This window comes from Lonchura striata, chromosome 8, assembly GCF_050655825.1.
Source record: "Lonchura striata isolate lonStrDom1 chromosome 8, ASM5065582v1, whole genome shotgun sequence".
In the NCBI taxonomy this organism is placed as follows: Eukaryota; Metazoa; Chordata; class Aves; order Passeriformes; family Estrildidae; genus Lonchura; species Lonchura striata.
In genome coordinates this window covers 29,120,106-29,141,939 of record NC_140710.1, presented here as the reverse complement: position 1 = coordinate 29,141,939, position 21,834 = coordinate 29,120,106, and the positions used below count along the sequence as shown (strand labels likewise).

At 41.9% G+C, this 21,834-nt stretch overlaps 1 protein-coding gene across 3 annotated transcripts in view; it reads left to right on the top strand.

Moving 5' to 3' along the window:
* Nucleotides 1-781: 781 nt before the first annotated feature.
* ABL2 (ABL proto-oncogene 2, non-receptor tyrosine kinase) overlaps nucleotides 782-21,834 on the top strand; it is a 44,386-nt gene continuing 23,333 nt past the window's right edge. Inside the window, exon 1 of one of the 3 annotated variants that reach the window (XM_021546008.4) lies at nucleotides 782-971. In XM_021546008.4, the coding sequence (XP_021401683.2) occupies nucleotides 797-971 (175 nt within the window). In that variant the 5' untranslated portion in view covers nucleotides 782-796. Of the gene's footprint in view, nucleotides 972-1,066; nucleotides 21,813-21,834 lie in introns of those variants that run through there. The other 2 variants (XM_021546009.4, XM_085586681.1) reach the window with 2 other exon arrangements.

The following is a 21,834-nucleotide window of genomic DNA, read 5'->3' as shown; positions in this document are numbered from 1 at the left end:
TGTCCTGTGCAGGGTGGAGAGATAAATTTGATGTGTCCCTTCCAGCTCAGGAGATTCTGTGATTCTCCTGGGCTGCTGCTCATGGCCAAGATGGGAGGCCTCTCCTGGGGTGCGATCTGGCAAGTCACCCACGTGGGCTCTTGTCCCTCAGCCCATGTCCATGTGCATTCCCTCGTGTGCCCGTCCCCACTGATTGCCTTGCCTGTGGCAGTGCCAAGAGGATGGTGCCAGGCTCTTCAGTGGTGCCCAGAGACAGAAGAAGAAGCAATGGCCATAAACTAAAGCACAAGAAATTCCACCTCAGCATGAGTAAGAACTCCTTTATGCTGAGGGTGGCAGAGCACTGGAACAGGCTGCCCAGGGAGGGCGTGGAGTCTCCCTCTCTGGAGATATTCAAAACCCGCGTTCCTGTCACCTGCTCCAGGTGACCCTGCCTTGGGCGGGAGATCCACAGAGGTCCCTTCCAACCCAAACAATCCTGGGATTCTGCGTGCTGCGGCAGGGCGGTCTAGGCTGGGGGGGCAGCCCTCCCTCTATCCCAGCTTCCCTTCCTGCGTCCCTCCTTTCCTCCCTCGCTCCCTCCCCTCCCTGGGCGGACCGGAGGCGGCTGCGGGAGCCGCTCCGTCCCGCTCCGCCGGCGCTCTGTGGTTTAAGATGGCGGCGGGGGCTGCGGGGGCGAGCCCGTGAGCCGCAGCCCGGAGCTCCGCGGGAGCCGCCGGGACCGGCCGCGGGAGCAGCGGGACTCGCCTGCCGGGCCGGCAGCGGCGGCAGCGGCGGGATGTGAGCGCGGCCCGCCATGGGGCAGCAGGTGGGCCGCGTCGGGGAGCCGGGCGCGGGGCTCCAGCACCAGCCGCCGCCGCCGCAGCAGCCGCGGGGTCTGCGGGGGAGCAGCGCGGCCAGGCCGGCGGGCCGCCGGCGAGAGGCGGCCGGGCGCTCCGCAGAGGGAGGATTCAATGTCTTCACCCAGCACGGTGAGCGGCCGGGGCGAGGGGGAAAGGGACGCGATCGGCCTTCCTCCCCTCCCTCTTTTGTTGTGGTGGGTTTATTGGGGGAGGGGAGAGGCAGGCGGGGGCAGCGGGGCAGCCACGTCCCGGGGGATGCTTGCCCCGGCCGCCACGTCCCGGGGGATGCTCGCCTTCGGAGGAGCTTCTCGCCCCCGACCCGGAGTTACGGGGATCGGGACTGCCCGCCAGCCACAGCGGGAGCGAGGTGGCACCGCTGGGGAGCGGGACCCGCGGGGCTCGATCGCTGTCACCGCGGCGATTCCGAGCTCTGGTTTTGTTTACAAAGGTAAAGGTAACATGTGCCTTGTCCGACTGTTTGCCGAGGCGTTTGTGACTTGCCGGTGTAGATCTGTGAGACTGTGTCGGTCCTGACATAGTAAACAATTTCGTTTTGACTGGGGTATTATAGCTGCCATCTGATTCTCAGTTGAAGTTTTTGCCTGTCCACTTCTGTTCTTATTGCTGTAAACTGAGACCGGAAATGTTTCATGTACACGTCTCTGTAACCTCTCTTAGAAGGACCCACACACCTTCAAATCTCCTTTGTAATCATGTTTTATATATATATACACACGCACGCACACTTATTTGTGCATTATATTAAGATGCTGCCAAGTTTTGGGACGTAAGATCAACTGAAACCTGTCTGCCTTAACAGGCATGTTGAGAGTAGATGAGCGGATGCATCTCAAATCCTAAAGACCTGAATCAGCTCTGGAGAGCTTGGCTTTAAGTGGAGAAAGAGTTGTCATTGTTTATAAAGCAAGGCTGCCTCTGACAATACACGATTTCTTTTGCTCAATAGAATGAGCTCAGGCAAAAAGAGTAAGGAAGTGCAACCAGCAGTCTAAAAGTAAATATCTTCTGTGACTGCTGACATATAAGTATCTATCAAAACAAGAGCACAGCACTAAATCTGTTCTTAAAAATCTCAGTGTTATCACAGCTTTTGAGTTCAGGGAGCAGTATCAGCTTTAAAACAAAAACAGAACATGCTTGCTGAGCACCTGACCCACTGTTAAACTAAGAGTTGTTATTTTATTGCAACTTCATGTTTTTCTCTTTGTATTTTTTTATGTTAAAAGGCACTTTGGCTAAAGCATTCCTATCACAGACTGCACACTTGCAGTGTTGAGGACATCTCGGAAATTAGACACACTTCTTTTAGTGGGGTGTGTCTAAGTCTTTAGTAGCAGAGCAAGAATGCTGTAGAGACTGCTGTGTACACTCCTGCTAATGTCAAACTGTCTTCTCATGCTTTGGTACCAAGATGACTCTTTGGTTCCTGCTGTTACAAGGCAAGGACAGAAAGGATGTTTGTGAGAAGTGCATTACAGCATGTGGGGATGTGTAGTGACTTCCCAATAACACAGTTGACACTGACTCAAGCACTTGTTTTCGTTTTTGCTGCATGTTTTGGTAGTAATTTAGTTCAGCATTCTGAACAATTTCTTCTAGCGCCTCCTCGCACCCTACTAAATTTCAAAGATAGACAGTAGGGAGAATTATTTACATGTAGTAGGAGGGAAATGGAGAGGAAAAGCTTTCTGAAGCATGCATGCACACCAAGAAGACAAATTATGTGCCCTGCCAGCTCTTCTGCTCTGTCTTCCATAGATGAGAAACAAGAATGAGCCTGGAAGGCCAACACACTGAATAAAATGGTTCAGTGCCATGTAAAAAGAACATTGCTCTGGGATAAGAGCGATGGTATCTTTCAAAATAATTTCTTTACTATTTATATTGCTTAGGTTATCTGCTTCAGTGGTAAGGTAATGGATTTAGCTCTACTTAGGGTCTTTACTTAGGATTGTTTCTGTTATTTTCCTTGCAGACTGTAAAGGAAGGTGTGTTTTAAAAACAAGATACAGCTTTTTATTCTGTTAGATTATGTGGAAGGGGTGGGACTTCTTGGCAACCCACGTTTTGAGAGTTTCAGAGCAGGCTTCAAACTCCTCTTCCATCTTGGTGAGTGCCTCAGGTGTATGAAATTGTTCTCTGATTCCATTCACATTTTACTAGGAATGAGTTAACAAGTCAGTATTAATAATCTGTAGCAAATGCTAGTAAAGTTGGATACCTTTTTAAACACTTGTCTTGTGCAAAAACTAATATGCATATAGTATTCCTGAGTCTGGAGTTCACTTCCTTTGTCAGAGAAACTGTTTTCTGTGATCCTGACTCTCCTTGTCCAAGGGGATTTTTTATCATCAACTTGTATTCCTATTTTTCATTTAATGACCTTGCTCTCCTGTTTTACTTAGCCAGCAGCAAGCCAGGTTTTCTTTAAGTGAGTCATATGCTTCTGCTGCTGAGATGCTCTGGTTGCTTGTGGTATTACTTGATCCAGGTGCCTCTTTTCTAGTAATTTCTTCCTGAACTCCACCTTCCATCCTGTTTCTGGGACATGTATTTCCACAGTGTATAGAAAGTGATGGCAAAAGCACAGGATTGTGGGTTAGCTCTCTTGGACCAGTGGCTAAACCAGCCAGTCACAGGATGGGGCTGGATTATCTCCCTTCCTTGGCTTTCCTTGATGCAGTCATGGATGTCAAGAAGACAACCTGTTTATAAATCCCTACCTCGTGTTGGCAGCTTTCCTACCACGTTGTGCCAGCAGCAAACCTTGCTGAGTACTCCTGCCAAAGTTGATTTTGAGGCGCTGCTTCTTCTGGATTGTTTATGAAAAGGGTGGAAATAAACAATGTTTTCAGTCTCAGACTCGTTTTGCTACAGGATTTTGAAGAGCAGTTTGAGTCAAATGGATGAAGTGTAAAACACTTTTTGCTAAGCTACCAGAAATCTGAGACATTTCACCCAGCTAACTTGAACTGTAGATGTCCTTGAAAAGCAAGAGATTGAGCAGAGCCAGTTTGTCCCATGATTATTTGCTGAGTTACAGCTTGTGTGGCAGAAAGCTCTACAGGAGAGGCACTACAGGCACTACCTACTTCAGGATGTACTTTTGGTACGAAGAATTTGAAGGTGTTTTCTGTTTTATGGAAAGAGCAAGGGATCTGTATTGTGGCACCCCACTATTCCATCATGAGAGCAGACCCCTAGACTGCTGGGGCTTTCAGCTCACTGTAGTATTGAGTTCTGTGTGTGACATTGAGCAGAGAAGTCCTAAGCAAGCTGACACACTTGTGTGATTCCTTTTGTTACGGAGCAGAGATCTCCAGGATGCAAGAAGATAATAATGGAATTTGTGGTCTTCCGCAATTAGCCCTTCAAAACATCCCTTTGTGAGCATTCCTGGCATGTTATCAGTGGCTTCTAAAAGCAGGCTATGGATTGTAAGCATGTTGGTTGCTGTTGGTGTAGTAGAAAGGACAAGTGTGAAGACAAGGATTGTTCCCACGTGTGCTCCACTGGAATTCATGAGTACCACAGGGACAACTCGGGAGGGAAGAGCTGCAGTGAGCAGTAGGTACAACCAAATTCTTACAGATCAGTGTATCCAGAAAAGACAAGAAGCCCTTGGTGCCACTACAAGGTGAGCTTTCCCTTCCAGAGAAGGAACAGGAGGGAGAAGAGGGAAGTCAGTTATCTCCTTATCCTTTCAGAAGTTTGAGGAAAGAAGCACAAGCAACAACAACCAAAAACTTCCAAGCTGCACAGACTCTACTCGGCTCGTTTGACCTCTGAACAGTGACACTTGTAATTTTCTTTCAGAAGAGCACTGATTACAGCCTACTGTACCAAGATACTCTTTGGAATGGTGTTAGCATGCTTTTCATCTCCAAAAAGACTTGCTGAGTGTTGTAGAGCACATACTGCAGGAAAATCAGATTATTTAAATCCTGGCTGGGAAGCCTTTGCAATACCTGTTTGCAATACTGCTACAGTTGCCTTGGTGATATATTTTGGGGTAGTGGAAGGCTCTGCCACACTTGAGCTTTTGATCCAGCAGGCGCAGGACATTTATTCCCTGTTTTGTTTTCTAGAGGAGGAGTTTAGCAACCTTTTATTATGTGCATCAAGGTCAGGCTAGATAAGCCTATACTTTTAAAAATAAAATTATCATTAAAGCTCCCCTAAGGCAGTCAGAGTGCTATGACACATGATAAAAACTTTCTAAAATAGGAAGAAGCATAAATAACACTGTCCCTTTGAAATTCTGAAACTGAAGGGCTGGATGCAGGAAAATGGAAAGAAGGAGAGAAAATAGGGTCAGTTTAACAACTGCACTTTGTGGGCTGCCTAAAATGTTCTTTATTTTTCATCCCAATGAAATGCAGCAAGCTCAGGCCAGAGCTACTTGCCCACAGACTTTCCTGTCAGTAAATGCCCTGTGCAGATGGAATATAATCACTGTATTCAGTGCCTGGCTTTTTGTACTGTAAATCAGAAATCTTGTGGGACCATAATATATAAATAACTCTTAACTAATTATTTGGGGCATAAAGGACAGTTCAGCTGAGTGTCCGGAGGAACATCCCTTGTAGAGCATGAATCTGTAGGCTTGTTCTCTATTGCGCCCTTCTCCATGATATCTAAATTATTCCTGCAGATCCATTGCATTAAATATTGATTTTTGTACCTTGTGTTAAGCTGTGGTTTTTGCATAGTGAGTTTTGCAAAAGAGAGGAGACTACTGACTCGATGGAAGGGACAGTATAATACTGACTACCGATCTAATTCTTTTTGCGTAGACAGGGAACACAGTCTGAAATGAAGTTACTTCAAAAGGTTTTACTCAGAGCCAACTTACAAATCAAATTTCAAAGCCCAGACATATCTCCAACTTCTCAGTTCTCTCCATGTAGCAGATGGTGTGGTACAAGTTGTTCTAGCAATATTTCACAAACTTGCTATTGCTTGCAAGTGCAATGTTTTGCAAAAGAAAATTTGTGGGATTTTTTTTTGGAATTAAGGACATGGCCAAGTGAACAAATTGGTGGGAAATGAACAGGGACACACAAGCAAATTGTAATAAGTGTCTTAAACCATCCTTATTTTATCTAGTGGGATCACCAGCTCACATAATTAGACTGAGGAGAGTTGGACTATCTCCTGGAGATGCTCTAGCAGGGTTGGCTTCAGGAATATTTTATGGCTGGTAGTTGTTACAGATTCTGGGACAGTAAGCCTGAAACCATGTTTTCTCTGGTGCTCAGGAGGAGTGACCTGCTCTGTGACCCGCTTCAGCATATATAATGTTTGTTTGTTCCTAAAGCAGGCCAGTCCTTGCTGAAGTTAAACTGTACTTTGTAGATCTTTGCTTTATAGCTAAAGCCAGACAATCGTTAGCATGATTTATTCTAGCTCATTTCTCTTAGTTGTCACAACTTAATGTTTCCAGGATACTTACTATCCATAAACTGCCTTCTAAGTACTGCTGACAGCTGACTAATTTACAGTCATAAGAAACTATCAAAATCCAACTAATACAAACCAAGAATCAGCACTTTGTACTTACTCCAGTAGGGATGCCTGGGGAAGTTGTTAAAAGTAATACAGCTGGGTTTTGTGTGGTGACTTGCAGAGCTTATTTTCACCTGGTTGTATTTCAGAAAGCCTGGGGTGGATGGATGATCACAGACCAAAGCCTCATGTGCATCCTGTTTCCAAGCTGATCTCCCAAATCCCCAAACCGTTAGCAGTGCTTCCAGCAGCCTGTAATTACAGGTGACACAAGGCTTGCAGTGTAAATGGCCCCAGGACTGGCTTTGCAGGTGAACATATGTAGAGTTTCCTTTTTAACAGCCTTCAGCACAGTATTTACTGGTAAAGAAATATTTCTCACAGTTGTTTGGGCCACTAGCAGCCTCTTTCCCTCCACAGCAGGAGAGAAAAGCTCGTGCTGAGGTGCAGCAGCATTGACTTGCTGGGTCTGAGGTCACAGTTTTCTCACCATTACTGCCTCATCCTTCACATTTCTCTGGCTTTGTGGTTATGAAATACTTTATTTTAAAGGCTGATCTTGGCATTACCCATGGAGATTATTCTCTCTGGAATAAGTGACACTTACAAAACCATTGAGGCTTCCTGTTGGTAAGGCTGCAAACCACAACAACAAAGCTTAGTTATATTACCCATATCTGCTTAGGAAGTTGCCTGTGCTTTGTGGGCCCTGTATAGAGACATGTGCATCTCCTGCTATGATTGCTTGTCTGCAGCTGGGTGTAAATTAACTTTCTAATAGGTGGCTTTCAGTACCAGCTAATTCAGCAGAGGAATTAAAAAAAAAAAAAACAGCCCTAAAATAACTTTGTTTTTTTTGAGGGGGAGGCAAAGACGTACAGAAATACTTCACTAAAAATTAAATTAGTTTTATTTCAATCTTCTGGTACTCTTTAGAGGTCTGTTAAAAATACTTCTTAAGTTCTTTTTCAAGAAATTCTTCTCCTCTTCTTCTATAGCCAAACATTAACCTTAGAATCTTAATCTTACTAAGGTACTTCAATTAAAAAGAACTACGTGTATTAATAAACATTGAGCTTCACTTACATTAATTTGAAAGTTTTCTGTGACAATAGTGATGCAAGAATTGGGACTACAATTATGTAAGAAAAGTAACTCTTGAATGAAGGAACACTCATTTTTGTATAGGACAGCATGCCTCTTCCTTTAATTTATAATGCTGCTAGGTTGGATCATAGTCTCTTTCCTGGTTTGTTTGGTGTTTTCTTAGTTTTATTATTTACTATTGAGGTGAAATGGAAGTAGCTTCTTCTTGTTATAACTGATATATGGCAAAGGCATAGGAACCATCTCCTGCTGCTTTTGGGCCAAATTAGGATTTGAATTATAGGACAAGAGGATGAGAACATTCTGAATTTCTGACCCTCCATGTCCATTTTTCCTTTGTTTCTCTAGTGATAATCCCAACAACAAAGCATCAAGTATGTCTTGGCTATTCCTATTTGTTGTCATCTAAGCTAAGATCAGCACCGTGGCTAATTTTGAAACAGGTTGCAGGCTTGCTTCTGGTTGAAAGGAATGGTGTGAATATTGGCTAAATTATATGAATATTAAACATTTTGGAGTGTGTAGCTTAGATCATGAAGTGCTCCTGTTTTTCAGATTGTGTTTTCAGATAGACTCTTTTTTTAAATTTTTTTTTTCAAAAAGTTAGCTGCAGAGATTGGTGTTCCTCAGTAAACACACCAAAACCTACAGGAATTGCAAAGTGAAGAGACTTTTCCCCATCACAAATGTTTGTACACTCCAACATGGCCTGGGGCAGGAGCTTGTTTAAATATTGTCATATCCAAGTAGATTGGTACTGCCTCCTATATTAACCCTAAATATCAGAGATCTAAAAGGTGTTTACACAGATCTGTTTTCTAGACAAAACCCGAAAATATTTGTACATTCTAATTTCATAGCCCCTGGATTGTGAAGATAACCCTTCAAACCCAATCTGGAGTGTAAATTAATATAATGAGGCCTTCCTTAGCCTGCCAGGTCAGCTCAGTTTCTCAAGATTATTTCCAAGCTTTTGCTGCTCAGGGTTGGTTTTGCTAACCAGCAGTGTCACAGAGTTAACAAGACTGTTCAGTTTTACTGCTGCTATTCAAAAACCCGTGGGAGGCTGCACAACTGATGAGAATATCAATTTTGGGTTGCTGCTTAGGAAAGCCAAGAGCAGAAGTAGAGCAAAGGTGCAGCTGTAATGTTGTTTCTGAAAATTGTTTAATAATAGAAGGAAACTGGAAAGATTGTTTAGATTAATCTTGAAGGGTTTTTCAAAAAAGAAATTTTAAAATGTTATTTCCCACCCAGCAATCTGTCAAAACTGGCCAATTAATGAAAGTGTAGTGGCTGTTTAGCAGTAAAAAAGGCTTTTTATGCCAGTATTTTAAAAATTGGTACAAATTGGGTCATCTAGGAAGAAGGAAATGCGCTCTAAGAAATGTGAATAACCTTGAAGATGTTTTGAATAGTGACCTAGCTTCTTCCTTCCATTAGGTCACTGGGTGCAGCAGAACTCAAGGTTATACAGACCTGAGCTGGTTTGCATAAACATGGACTTACTGCTAGTGTTTATTGCCATTTTTTCTTAAAAGACAAGTTTGAATTATAAGATTTTTTTTTCTATGTTCACCATTCCCTTCAGTACAAGTGAAAAAGAAACAGCATCCATTGTCTAATAGCTGATTTGAGGTTCATTTTCTCTTGTAAATTTTTTTCATCTATAAACTGACAAAATTTTCAGTCTAATTAGTGGCATCTCTCAGGCTCAGTTCCTAGATACTCAAGTTAAAATAGCAAGTTTTAACAATTGAACTGTAAACTGCTGAGTGTCCTTTGTGTGCTCTTTGGAATATTGTTTTTAATAAGCAGAGTGTTGGTAAAGTTGCTCTTACAGTGGCACCTTTATCAAGGCATAAAGGCTGGGGTGCAGGTGGGACCTTGAATAGGCATTCTGAAAGAGGTTTCTTTGATAATTTTGTGATGATATAATTCAGTTCTGGTTTGTTTTCAAACCTGCTTTTCACTGACTTGGACGGAATCGAGTGAGCCTGATGAGCTTTATCATTTATGGCAGTAAAATATAAATAAAAAAATAAAATAGTGAGAGCCAGCTCTCTGCAGGATCTCCTCTCCTGCCTCAGAAGATGAGTAGGGTTTGGGGAGGTTTTGGCATCTCTTTCTGAGTCAGGGAGATGTCTGATCTTGGGGAGGGATGAGCAGAGCTTGTGTGATCAATACCACTGTGAAACCTGTGCTCTGGCCTAAATACTCACTGAAGCACAGTAAAATACTTTTTCACTAGTCATCAATTGTATGCTCATTGTTGGGGGTTATGTTTGTTGAGTTTACATAATTTTGATTTATGTTGGAATAAATGGAAAAAGCAGAGGTACTTTATGAGATTAGAAAGGCTTTATCAATAGAAGATCCTTAGAATAAATAGGAAAATGGTAGGGTTTTGCAGTGGTAGTGTTTCAAGTTATATTTATTATTTTTTTTTAAATTCAGGATCTTTACCCTGTGGATATAAGACTTGCAACATAGAAGTGGGGAAGGATTTTTCATGTTGGAAGAAACTAGAATTTTATTTTTTTTTACTAATCTAATAAATTTAGTTCATTGATATAAACTACAGAAGAACAACAAGCCCATTTTTCTTATTTTTTTTCTTCCAGAGGTGCATTAGGTGCCTTGGGATTGATTTGCAAACTCAGTAGATGCTCAAATGCTGATTGGAGTGGCTTGGCCTGCCATAGCTATCCTAAGAGACAAGTCCAGCAGGTTGAACTTTCATTATATCTGCTTTGTTAGAAAATGTTTTCACTTTTAGGTCATCATAAATAAATGCAGTTCTTTAGGGGTAAAATGTACATGAAGAAGACACTGTCTTCTAAATCACTCATTGTTTATGTGGTAATTCTTGCACTTAGTTAGAAATACAAATGTGCTTTAAAAAGTTGAAATAGACCACAGGGCTTATGTCTGTCAAAGCTGAGTCTGGCTGTAGTGTTGTGCAGAAATTAAAATTCTTATTTTGAATATGCCTGTGTAGCTTCTATCTGCTTTGTTGTCAAAGGGTTGAGCTAAATTTGGACGAGACACTTGGCACGTGTCTTTCTTTCCATCCACACACAGAAGCTTGCAGAAGCACAGGGACTTGTTCTGTGTGCCATGGCAGCATTTCTGCTAAATAAAACACCTTCTTTCTCATTTCCTGCTCGGTGGCAAAGCCTGGAACTGCTCCTAGGTGCAGCCTGACTCTGGAGTAATGCTCAGTGCCTGCTGTGCCCCAGGTGGGGGCACAGTGTAAACTTTTGAATTCTCAGCTAACAAGGTAAAAGGATTGATTGCAGCTGCTCTTGCCGAACGCTGTTTCCAGCCTGCCACGAGAGGGTGCTCCAATGCCTTCAGTTATCCATTGCTAAAAGGTTTTTTCCACTAAGAAAAGTGGGATGTGTTATTTAACGTTACTGTGTTAAATAATGTGCAGTGTTTTAAGTAAGTGTTGGGTTATGAAAGCAGGCAGGATCCACACAGCAAAAGGCAGATGTGGCTGTATTGAGATGTAACAATACATGTTTATTTTGCTTTTGCCATTAGGAGCTGGGCTGCTTCCCTTTTAGTTTTTTGTTTCTGTTGGGCTTTATCCTAAGTTAACTTCATCTGCCAGCAAGGGAAGTTTCCCAACTTGTTTATGTGTGAGTATGCAGACAGCTTTCGTGCATGGAAGGACATTAAATCTGATACTTTTGCTAGGTAATCTGAGCACTCAAATTAAGAATCACTTCTCATTGCTTCTGTGCACTTCTCATCTGTAAAATTACAATTACGCTTGGTTTATGGAGCTATTTAGACTTGATTTTGGCACAAACAAACCCAGGAAAGCTGTCTGCAGGCTAAATTAAATGTTCAGTCATACACTCTTGTCTCATCCTGTAGGCTTTGGAGAATTGTGTTTGTTGTGGCTCTAGCCTGTATTTCAAAACATTTGTGGCGTGGTAATAGGTCCAAGGGAAGGGTAATGTTTGTGTTAATTGTTGGACTTGAAAAGGAATCTCAAAGCACTGCACTTGGCTCAGTGTTATCTCTCAAACATCCATAAAGAGATTGGAGCTACAGAAATTAAAAGAGAGAGAGAACTGTAGAGTAATGTGTTTGCCTGCCTAGCAGGAGAGCAATGAAAAGGGAATTGCAGCAAGCATTTGTGCACTTGGGCTGGTGGCTGGGAAACAGGATCTCTGCAAGGAGATCCAAACCTGATGTTAAGGGTGTGTAATTACCAAAAAATAAGATCAGCTGACACCACAGTGGTGTTAGCCAATGACTGCTGAGTTATTACACTAAATTGGCATGCATTTGTGCTTTTCTAAAAGTCACCTATCATTCCCTGGAATACAAGCCAGTGAAAGGCCATGTTGAAAGAAACACATTAATCAGTCCTAAACCAGACTCCTACAAAGGAGATATGAAAACCTCTTTAAAATGCAACCAAGGCAGACTTCCTGTCTTGCATACTGTCATGCAAAGGCATGACTTCTGGTATGCTGTAGATGCCCTTTTATTCTCCCACAAACTCTCTAACTTGTTACAAAGTTGAGATCTTGGGTGCATTTCAGGTCTTGGCATCTGGTTTGTTGCTTCCTCCCATCTCTTCTTCCTCTCACAGAAAAATACTCTTCATCACTTGGTTACCCCCTGAACTGCAGGGAGGTGGGCTTGTAATTTTTGAAACCTAATGAAAGCTATTAGGCAAACAACATCTGTTTACAGTTAGTAGAGAAGTAGGCTTTAGTACATAGAATTAACTGTTCTTATATACCAGAGTGAAGGCTGCAACTCCAAGGATTGCTTTTGTGCTTTTAGAAATTAGATAGTGGCGCTGTGTTGGGAACAAGTGTCATTCCATGGACAATACTGTGTGAAATGGGGGTGTTTGAGGTTTTAGGGCAAACAGAATTGAATGTCCAGGAGTTGATGCTGGTTACTAAGTAGAAAGAACAATTCCCTTTCCTCAGAACATTTAGCATTCTTACTCAGCTGGTGTCTTACTTGGAGCCATATCTATTCTGAAAATGAGACAGGTGATGCACAGTGTCTTTGTCTGTTCTCCTAGTTTGTTCCCAAATTCTTTACCTTTGCTGACAAAGGATGTCAGCTCTAGAACCTGGAATACAGACCTGCAGGAGCTGGAGAAAATAGTTTCTCCCATCTCTCTCTCTCTCCCCCTCTCTCTATATATAAAGATACTAGCATAAGTAAAAATCCCTGCAGTTAGGAAAACTATTTTCCATAGTATTTAGCTATTTTAATTTTTTTTTCTGCGCTGCCAGAGTAGTTAGTTTATAAAAGGAAGATTGTTTTGTCACACAGATGACTGAGGCTTGAGCACACAAAATGGTTTATGCAGCACATCTCTAGCAGGACTGTGGATGCAATACCCTTTCCACAGGCCCATGTTCTTTTTTCCAAGTTTGATTGTAGAGTCTTTCTATTATGCTTTGCCCTATGGCAGGTTATTTTTTACCTTTTTTGATGCTTGAACTCAAAGCTATTTATTTTAATCCTACTTCATTAGTGTGAGTAAGAGTAGGTGTTTTTGTTTAGACAACATCAGTAGTTGGGACAGTAGCTGTTTTCAGAGTATTTTAGGACTTTGAAAGTGTTACTTATTAAGTTAGTGTGAAGGTTTTGCAATGAAAGCTCTGGGTATTGCACTTTAGGAAGGATCACTGATCAACACCAACTTTAGTCCTGCTCTGCCATAGCTTCCAGATATTTAGGAAATTACTTTTGCTTTGCTGTAGACCTTCTTCATAGCACAAATTTATCCTACTACTCTCTAGGGCTGTCAAAAGAATAAAATACCAAAACTGCAAGACACTTGATATATCAAGTGCTACAAAAATATCCTGTGTAGTATCAAGCCATAATATTAGCATGCCCTGACTGAGAATGTTGTGTAGGCTGTGAATTTAATGTGTCTGAGAATAGGCATTTACTGCTGGGTAGAGTATGGTTAGCAGCAGTGAAATGAGTCACCAACAAAGCAGGTACAGCCCCAGCAGAAGTCTGGGATTGAATACATCCTCTTGCTCTTCCATCCTTTAATGGCTAATAAAGCATTTCAGCATAAAATGTGGATCTTACTGTTTAGTTACCTGAGCGGGGGAGATGGTTTACCTACTAGAGGGTTTAGAAATAAATCCTACTGGAATTCATATCCTCAGTGGAAAAACATCATTGCCTCTTGTCACAAATCTAGAAAACAGTGGTCCAGATTTAGAGAAACGTCAGAGTTTGGGATGAAATACTCATGCTGCTGTTTCCTGACTGCCTCTTGACTAGAAGAAAAGCAGTGGGTGGCAGGTGAGCCCTCTCAGCTTTGTATGGTAGCCCTCATGCAACTTTAAATCTGAAATAAAATGTGCCTGCACACCTCATTCCGAGGAGGAATGCCTGGCCCTTGGAGCGTGCTTCCAGAGACAGCTGCACAGTTAGCACATGTGTCTGCACAATGATCCCCACCCCTAAGCTCCAGACAAAACCAGGAGATGAATCTCAACAGCTGCAGAAGGTTCAGTTTATGAATCTTAATTAGGGCTAGGAGTTGGTGGAGGTGTTTCTTTTCATAATTGTCTAGTGGTGGTTGTAAGGGCTACATATCCCAGTTCTGGTTGTTGGGGTAGTGCTTTATAGGGCAGGAGTTCTGAGCCTGTGTGAGTGCCACATCCCTCTAAAAATAAATAATTCTTATAAGGACCATAGTGTTTTCCTGTGCCCTACCAGAATACTCTTAGTTCTCCCTCTTTTCCCCTGCCCAAGTTACACATGTTTTTGCACAGGTTGATTTTCCCAGTTGTGTTTTTTCTTTGAGAGGAGGGTACCACCCTTGCAGCTCTTATGACATTGGCAAAGCTCCCACAAAAACTGGTTTGAGTCCTCCACACCCAGACCTGGTTATTTTTCCTCACCAGTTTAAAGGAAAAACCTGTATTTTATGTATTTGTCTTAGATTACAGGAGCCACCCTCATGCACTAAAGCCAAGACTGTCAGTTTCCCTGTTATTCTATTTTACCTGTCATTATGTAGGATGCCCTACCCTTGCTTTAGAAACAGAATCATTAGACTCCATATATTTTGAGTAACTTAGTTTCAGTCCTGCTTCTGCAGCACCTATCTCTTGAATATGAAATCTGTTATAAATAATCTGCCTGCAATATTCACAATACATAATTTCTAAAAGGTTGACCAGGAATTTTTAAAATAAGAGGAGTAGTTTTGGGGTTTATTTTGTTGTTTTGGTTTTTGTTTGCTTTTTGTTTATTTGTTTTCATTTTTTTCCCAGTCATAGGGAGGAGTTACAAGTTGATCTAGGAAATACCTGATCTTGAAGTAGAGTTTTACAGAATATAGCCTACTTGTATCCTGGTCATCTGAATGGCAATGTGATAAGGCTGAATGGATGGAAACTTGTCAAAAGACACCAATATTTGTGCCTAAAGAGTCTAATTCTGCCAATGAATCTGTTAGTATAGTTTTGTAGTAATTAGGAATGAAATTCTTACACTGGTCGTCTTTCACTGCATTTTATTAGACCCAGTTCAGATGTGGAAGTTTTCCTGAGCAGCCCCATTTGACGTTGCTGGGAAGAGGACACAACATCCCAGATTAGTCAGTCCTTCTGAAGGCTGATTCCACTTGCTGTATTTGCTCACAACTATTTGATGTTTGCCATTACTCAGTCTCTGGCGTCAGAACACAAGGTGTGACCCTGTATGTTTAAGTCACTGGTCTTTTTAGAGGAGAAAAAAAATTCAAAATCTTGCTCTATGCAGGTCCCTGCTGGATGTTCTCCAGGCTCTCATTTTTTGTATATCAGTCATTGATTTGGGTGCTGTTCAGAGGCTTTCCCTTTTTGGGGCACTATTCATGATGAAAGCATGACCTTAAGGGGTGTTGGTCCCACAGCCTCTGCTGATGCATTGTGCTGGAACTTCAGCATCCTTGCTGGAGGAACTTAGTGTGCTGGGTGCTTCCAGTTTTCAGCTCTTGGGTCAATTTTTAAGGGACTGATACAGGCTTTTAAAAAATTTAACATGGTTACGCATATGTGGCTTATTTTAGACTTAGAGACTTAGCTCTCAAAGCAATAACAAGTCCATATTTCTTTGCCTCACTGTTTTTTGACAATTTTGGCACTTGCTCAGCTCTATAACCTGTCCAGGTTACTTCTAAGCAGCAGCAGCTCTGTTATATTGACTTTTAAGTGCTTAAAGTAGCTTGAAAATAATGAGAAGACAGTTTCTGGCAGTGATGTAGATGAACAGGAAACGTCATTAATTCTAAAGACCCTTCAAATAACTTTGAAATATTAATTAGCTTCTGATTCTGTGAAGTCCTTGTAAGCTGAAAACCCATTTTAAACCTGAAGCACAGCAGAGCTCAGGAGTTAACAGGATCTGCTTCTGGATGCTCCATGGCTTGCCAAGGAGCAGCTCCTGGGCTGAGGCATGTCTTGAAGTTTGCCTCAAGGGTACCTTTTCCTAAGAAATTTGCAAGTTAAGTAACGAATCACAGCAGGTTGGCATTCCAAAAGAGAAATTCCCTGAAAGGCAGGTTTAGTGGCACCTCCAGAAGCTGGCAGTGACTGACTGTGCTGTAGTAAATAAGGGGTGTTCATAAGGTTGGGATAGAGAAGCCCTTGGCAGGAAACAGGATCTGCATGGGATGGTAAATATTCTGCTTTCTAACTACTGTACTGAGGAGAGCTATGATCATTTAAATATCTTCAAAATTCAGGATTGCCACAGGTAACTGCTGTTAATAGTAGAAATTAAACGGAAAGATCTCCCAAGCTGCCAAAAGCTTTGGAGTGGCTTTAATTTCCAGTACCTGGACAAAAGACAGGATCCCGTTGCTGTAAAAGGCTGAGTCAGAGTGAGTAAAAGTTCAACATGAGTTTTGGTTGCTTGAGTAGCTGGTTTGGAGTAGGTTTGTACTTTGAGAGGCTCAAGAGAGAATGTTTTGAGAGGAGCATATGGAGGACTGCCTGTTGTCTTGGGATTTCCAACTTCAAGACAGCACCTGGTGTACTGGTAGAGCCCAGTAGAGAGCCCTGATCCCAAAGGAAGCACTTTGTGTGGCTGGTTCCTGCAGGGATACAATACAGCCCTGTGTAATCCAAGCAGTCAGCTGTCTGACAGCCAATACAGGCCAGCAACAACTGGGAATGTTTTTCTGTGGAGTGGGAGGAAGAAGGAATGAGGTGGAACTTTGTCGAATTAGAAAAAAGAAAATATCTTAATTGAACAAGAGAAAGGACCTTTCTTGGCCTTTCAAACCAGAAGATGTGAGGATGCTGCAAGTTGGCACAGCCACACTTTGGTCTCAATTTCAGTTCAAAACGGACATTTTATAAAACAACACTCCCAAATGAAGCAGTCTTAGGTAGTTCTCTGGAGCCAGCTGTATGGCACAAATAGCAAAAGTCTTGCCATGAAACCAAATGTAGCAGTGTCCTTTTGTCAGAGCCTTTTATTGGCTCTGTGGAAAAGCATCTTACTTACTCTGGCCAGTAAAATCCACCCAAAATGATGATGTGGATGGATGCAGTTTAGGAACTAACCAGTGCTTTCCAGAGCAAGAGGAAATGAACTGCTGAGTGAACCACAAAGTTACACCTCCCACTGGGAATTTCCAGCCCTTTCCCTCTTCCTTCCTCCTTCTGAATATACATAGTAAATACACTAAATTAAGCACTGGGGGAGGTGGCACCCAAAGGCAGGAGCTGTAGCAGAGGCTGAGTGGCCCCAGTTAAAAGTAGCTGACAATACCATGACCAATCCTGGGTGCATCCCAGTCATACCACCAGTCCTGGCAGCAGGGGAGATGTCTCAGACAGCTATGCTGGTATTGAGTGGGAGGAAAGCTCCTTAAATAACCACCAGTGGCTCCTATTCCCTCGTGTGTCAACACAAAATTGTTGTTTTATTCTCTGAACAGGAAAAATTAGTCAAGTAACTGTGTGGCAAGCAAGTGACAGAAATGAAATAATGTTTTTTGCTTTTTCTAGTTGCTGGATCTGTTCTAGCACACAGCAGATACTTTCCTTGTCGTTTTGCATTTCTATTCAAAAATCTCCAAACAGTGGTTGAAAAACCAGAGCAGAAGATGAATAGATTTGGCTAAAATCAGGGGAGTAGGTTCTCTGGAACTTCATCACTGATTGCTTTATCTAGGTTTTGAGTTTGGAGTATCTGAATTTTGAAGGGGTAAGGCAGCATTGGTCCCTTCCACATCATTGTTAATCTTTGCATGTGGTTAAATTACAGTTCATAATCCATTTGTGAAAAGCCTTACTCTTAATATACCTTACACTGTCTGCCTCTTCTTATTCCAGGTGAATAGCAAATGTTGTTGTGGTGCCAAATCAATAAAATATTATTTCATTTAATTAGTATTGTTACACAGCCCATTACAATCCTAGATAATTCCAAACAACTGTTTTCGTCTTCCATATTTCCCCAGCATGTTGGCAGTGGTACAGAAAAACAAACCATTAGTGTTCAGGTTAGCATTGTAAATTGGCAACAGATTCTCAGCTCTTTTGGGGATTTGTCTTTTGACAAATTGTTAGATAAATCTGAAATTGTAGCTACCTCCCTTAGGATGTTTGTTTGTCTGTAGACCAAATTCTGTCCTTGCTAGTCTGATCTTGCTTGCCATATTGAAGGTTAATCTAAGTATTTTCCATGCAATTTCAGCTTTTTGAAATGGCAATCTTGAACCTAGGCAAAAGATGTGGCATAATGTGTCTGGGGAATTAAGTCACTCATTTCCACACTGTTGTAATTTGTTTGCTTTTCTTTACTGCTCTGAAAACAAATTAGTAGAAAAAACATAACCTGCAGGATGGTTTTCCCGTGTTAGCATCCAGGGACAGTCAAGTTTTCCTCCTCCTGGATTATTTCTCCCTAGAGCAAATGGTACTTTCTTTAACCAGTCTTCTAGTTTAGCAGTCTTCTCGTTTCCTTTGCAAGGAAATTTTTATATTTTTTTAAGTGCTCCTCGTGTTAGGATAGCAATATCTGCTGACTTAACCAGACCAAACACTACTAACCACTGCTTGTAGTATATTACTTGTCAGAAGACCTTATTATTTTAGTGAATGAAATGAAGAAATGCTCAAACAGGAATAAAGTCTTTTACTCAGCTTTCTAACTTTCCTTAAATTCAATGTTTGTTGTTTATTTTTTAATTTAAAGCAGCTAAGATACATGATGTGAGGAAGAAAGCAAATGGCAAGTGCTAAACTTGCTTGCAGGAGGTTGAAGAAGCAGAACAGGATTCGGTGTGATCATGTAGACGGTGGGACACAGAGGAAAAGGGTTCTGCCTTTGCATGAGGTATTAAGTTCTGAGCTTCCCCTGTAACAACAGGAATCAATTTCTGAGCTGTAATAATGACAAACATTTAGAATCATAGTCTCTCTATAGCCTGGAGGAGAGGTGGCTGAGGTAGAACGAGATAAAGTATTATAAAAATCACAAGTAGCAGAGAAAGGACTGGTACAAGTACTCATCATTTGGGATTTACCTTGTAGAGACTGAGAATCATCAAATGAAATTAGGAGATGTCCTGAGCAGTCGGAGCCTGTTCTTTGTTCTACAAGGTGCTGTGAGCTCTTGGTACTGTGGCAGCAAGATTTTGTTTATGTGTGAGGTTAGTTTGAAATACTTCACACAGCAACTGGACAAAATAAAGCCTGTCAGGAAGTTTGACTGCAACAACAAAAGCTCTGGCTCAGAAACACCTCAAGTACAACATGTTGGAGGCTTAGAAAGTATTCTGGAATAATATGATTGCCCTTTTGCCAGGCAGGATGCTGGGCTGTAAGTGACCCTGGAGAATGGTTGTTGTGTGCCTGAAGAATCCCAGTTGTCAGCTGGCTGACTTGCTTTTGACATTTTTAAGTGTTCTGCTAAAAATTAGGAACAGGACTTGTTTTCCTATCATGCTTCCTTTAAACATTCTATAGTTTTGATGTTAACAGTACAGTGCTGTACTCCCTAAAAGATAATCCACAACTTTGCTGTAGATGTAAAGCATCTTTAGTAGCAGACAGATAGAATGTATCTCAACTGCATGAAATTCCATCAAGTTTAATACATTGGCTAGTCTTACCTCTCTTGAAGTAATTAAAAAAATTGTTTCCTCTTTTATTTGGTCTTAAACTACCTGACCCACTGAATAATATCCATTACAAACAAATTATATAAACATTTTTAAACCAGCTCCACTTAACTTATGCACAATTTTGTCTATTCACTTGCTGTTATCTTTCTTTGTAATAAAAATTATTTCATTCTACATCAGCAAGTCAAACCTTTTGTAGTTTTAAGTACTTTCAGGAGTACTGAACCTGCTTGGTCTTACAGTGGCTTCTTTTCCTTCAAAGCTGTATTAATTCTGCCATAACCCAGGAAGGATTTTCCAAAGACATGATTTCAGTGAGTATATTCTTGACTTACTACTGAATTCTGATGTATGAGGCTGAAACACTGCAGTTAGATTTGGAAAAGCAAACGTGGTGACACAGCCTGAAACTACAAGGCTGTGGCAGCGCTGGGCTTGGAATTCTCCCTCTGGAGAGGCTGGGCTTGGAATTCTCCCTCTGGAGAGGCTGGGGCTCGTGTTACCCTGGTCCCTGAGCAGCTGCTGGGCTGGTGCTGGTGAATGGAGCCCCTTGTCTGCTCGGTGGAGCCAATGACAAGTGTCTGGCTTTCACCAACGGGAAGCGGTTCCGCAGCCGGAGCTAAGTTTAGTGCCATGGATTTGTTCCTCTGACTCGACATCCCCGCTGCCCCCCCAGAGGAAATTGGCCCAGAGGGCTGAGAAGGAGCAGGACAACTCAACCTCCCTCAGCCAGGGCTCAGCTGGATGTCAGGGGCTTTCCACTGTAGGAGTTTTCCCTGGTTCTGAAGTTCACAACACGGCATGCAATTTTTTGGCAAGTATTCACGCTAAAGCTCGGCTTTTCTTGGAGGAAAGGAAGCGCTTGTTTGTTTTCTAAGACAAATATATTTCAAAGAAGGCAAGATCACAAGGGTATTTTAGTCAAATGAAGTAAATATTCTAAAAAGGAACCCCTTTCTTTGTTCAAGAGAAGAAAATGGCTGTGGACGATGATTTGAAAGCATATTGGTTGCTGACAAATGAGGTTGAGAGTTTTGTGATTTATTTTTAGCTGGAGAATTTTTTTTAAAACAGAAGTACTGTGTAGCCTTGGCAGTTGCTGCATATTCGGTGTGGGTGGATGGAACTGAGAAATTGCATCTGTGCTAACAAGCATTTTGGGATTCCATTAAAAAGTTAAACTCATGTACTGGAAACTGAAGCTGTACCAGCTCACCTGGGGAGCTCTGCCCTCTGAATATCCTCCACAAGGTAAGCAGTGCTGCCTGTCCAAGGCACTTGCAAAAATACTTGGGCCTCAAGATGCGACATCAACTCAAATTTCAGCTTTTAGACTGACATTTTCTTTTTCTCCTGAGATTACAAGTCAGTGAGTTCATCTCTACCCTCTCCTTCCAAGTTTTCCCTCTAACTAAAAAGGCTAAAAATAAATTTCAAAAAGGCAGTTGAGAAACAGTCTAATGTGGTCATTGAGCCAAATGCTGAGTCTAAGGAGAGTACCTAATACTGTAAGGTTTCTAATAAGATGTAATTATGTCACTGGGAAAGCAGCTTGGACATTTATATCATGTTAGCTCAAAGGTCTGATCAGTTAGTGCTCTAGAGCTGCAAAATAAACCTCTCTGCAGCTAGACTTTGTGAGTGTGGGTATTTCTGGTTTCTTCAGAGATCGGCTGAGCCTTTTCTGAAGGCTCAGAAAGCCTTTTTGCAGAAGAGCTTTCACTTCAAGTGTTTGTGTTACACTGTGAGTAAATAAGTACCCATTTGATTTGCTTAGAAGTAGATAATATCTGGCTTTGATGTGGCCAGTACTAGCAACTCCCCAGGAATTCTGTTGCAATGAAGTGTAATTCCCATTAAGCAACTTCTTTCCCAAGGTACTGATTTTAATAAGTGCAAAATGACTTGCTGTAAGCTGTCGTGTATTTGGCCATCCCACCTTTCCTGGAGCAGGACTGGGTGACCTAATCCTCCTCACCCTTCACACTGGAGAGGTTTACTGGAACTTGCCAGGACAGAGAAAGAATGTCAAACACACTTTTGATCTACAGTTTCCCAGTTACCTTAGAAATCTGTGTCCCTTCATAGCACTCCTTCCCCTAAAGCTGACACTGTGGGAGTAATTGCTGTCTGCTGTGGGCAGCATTCAGAGGAAGAGAGACTGGAGCTTCAGTACTCAATGGAAGGAGGTATGTGATACAGAGCATTTAC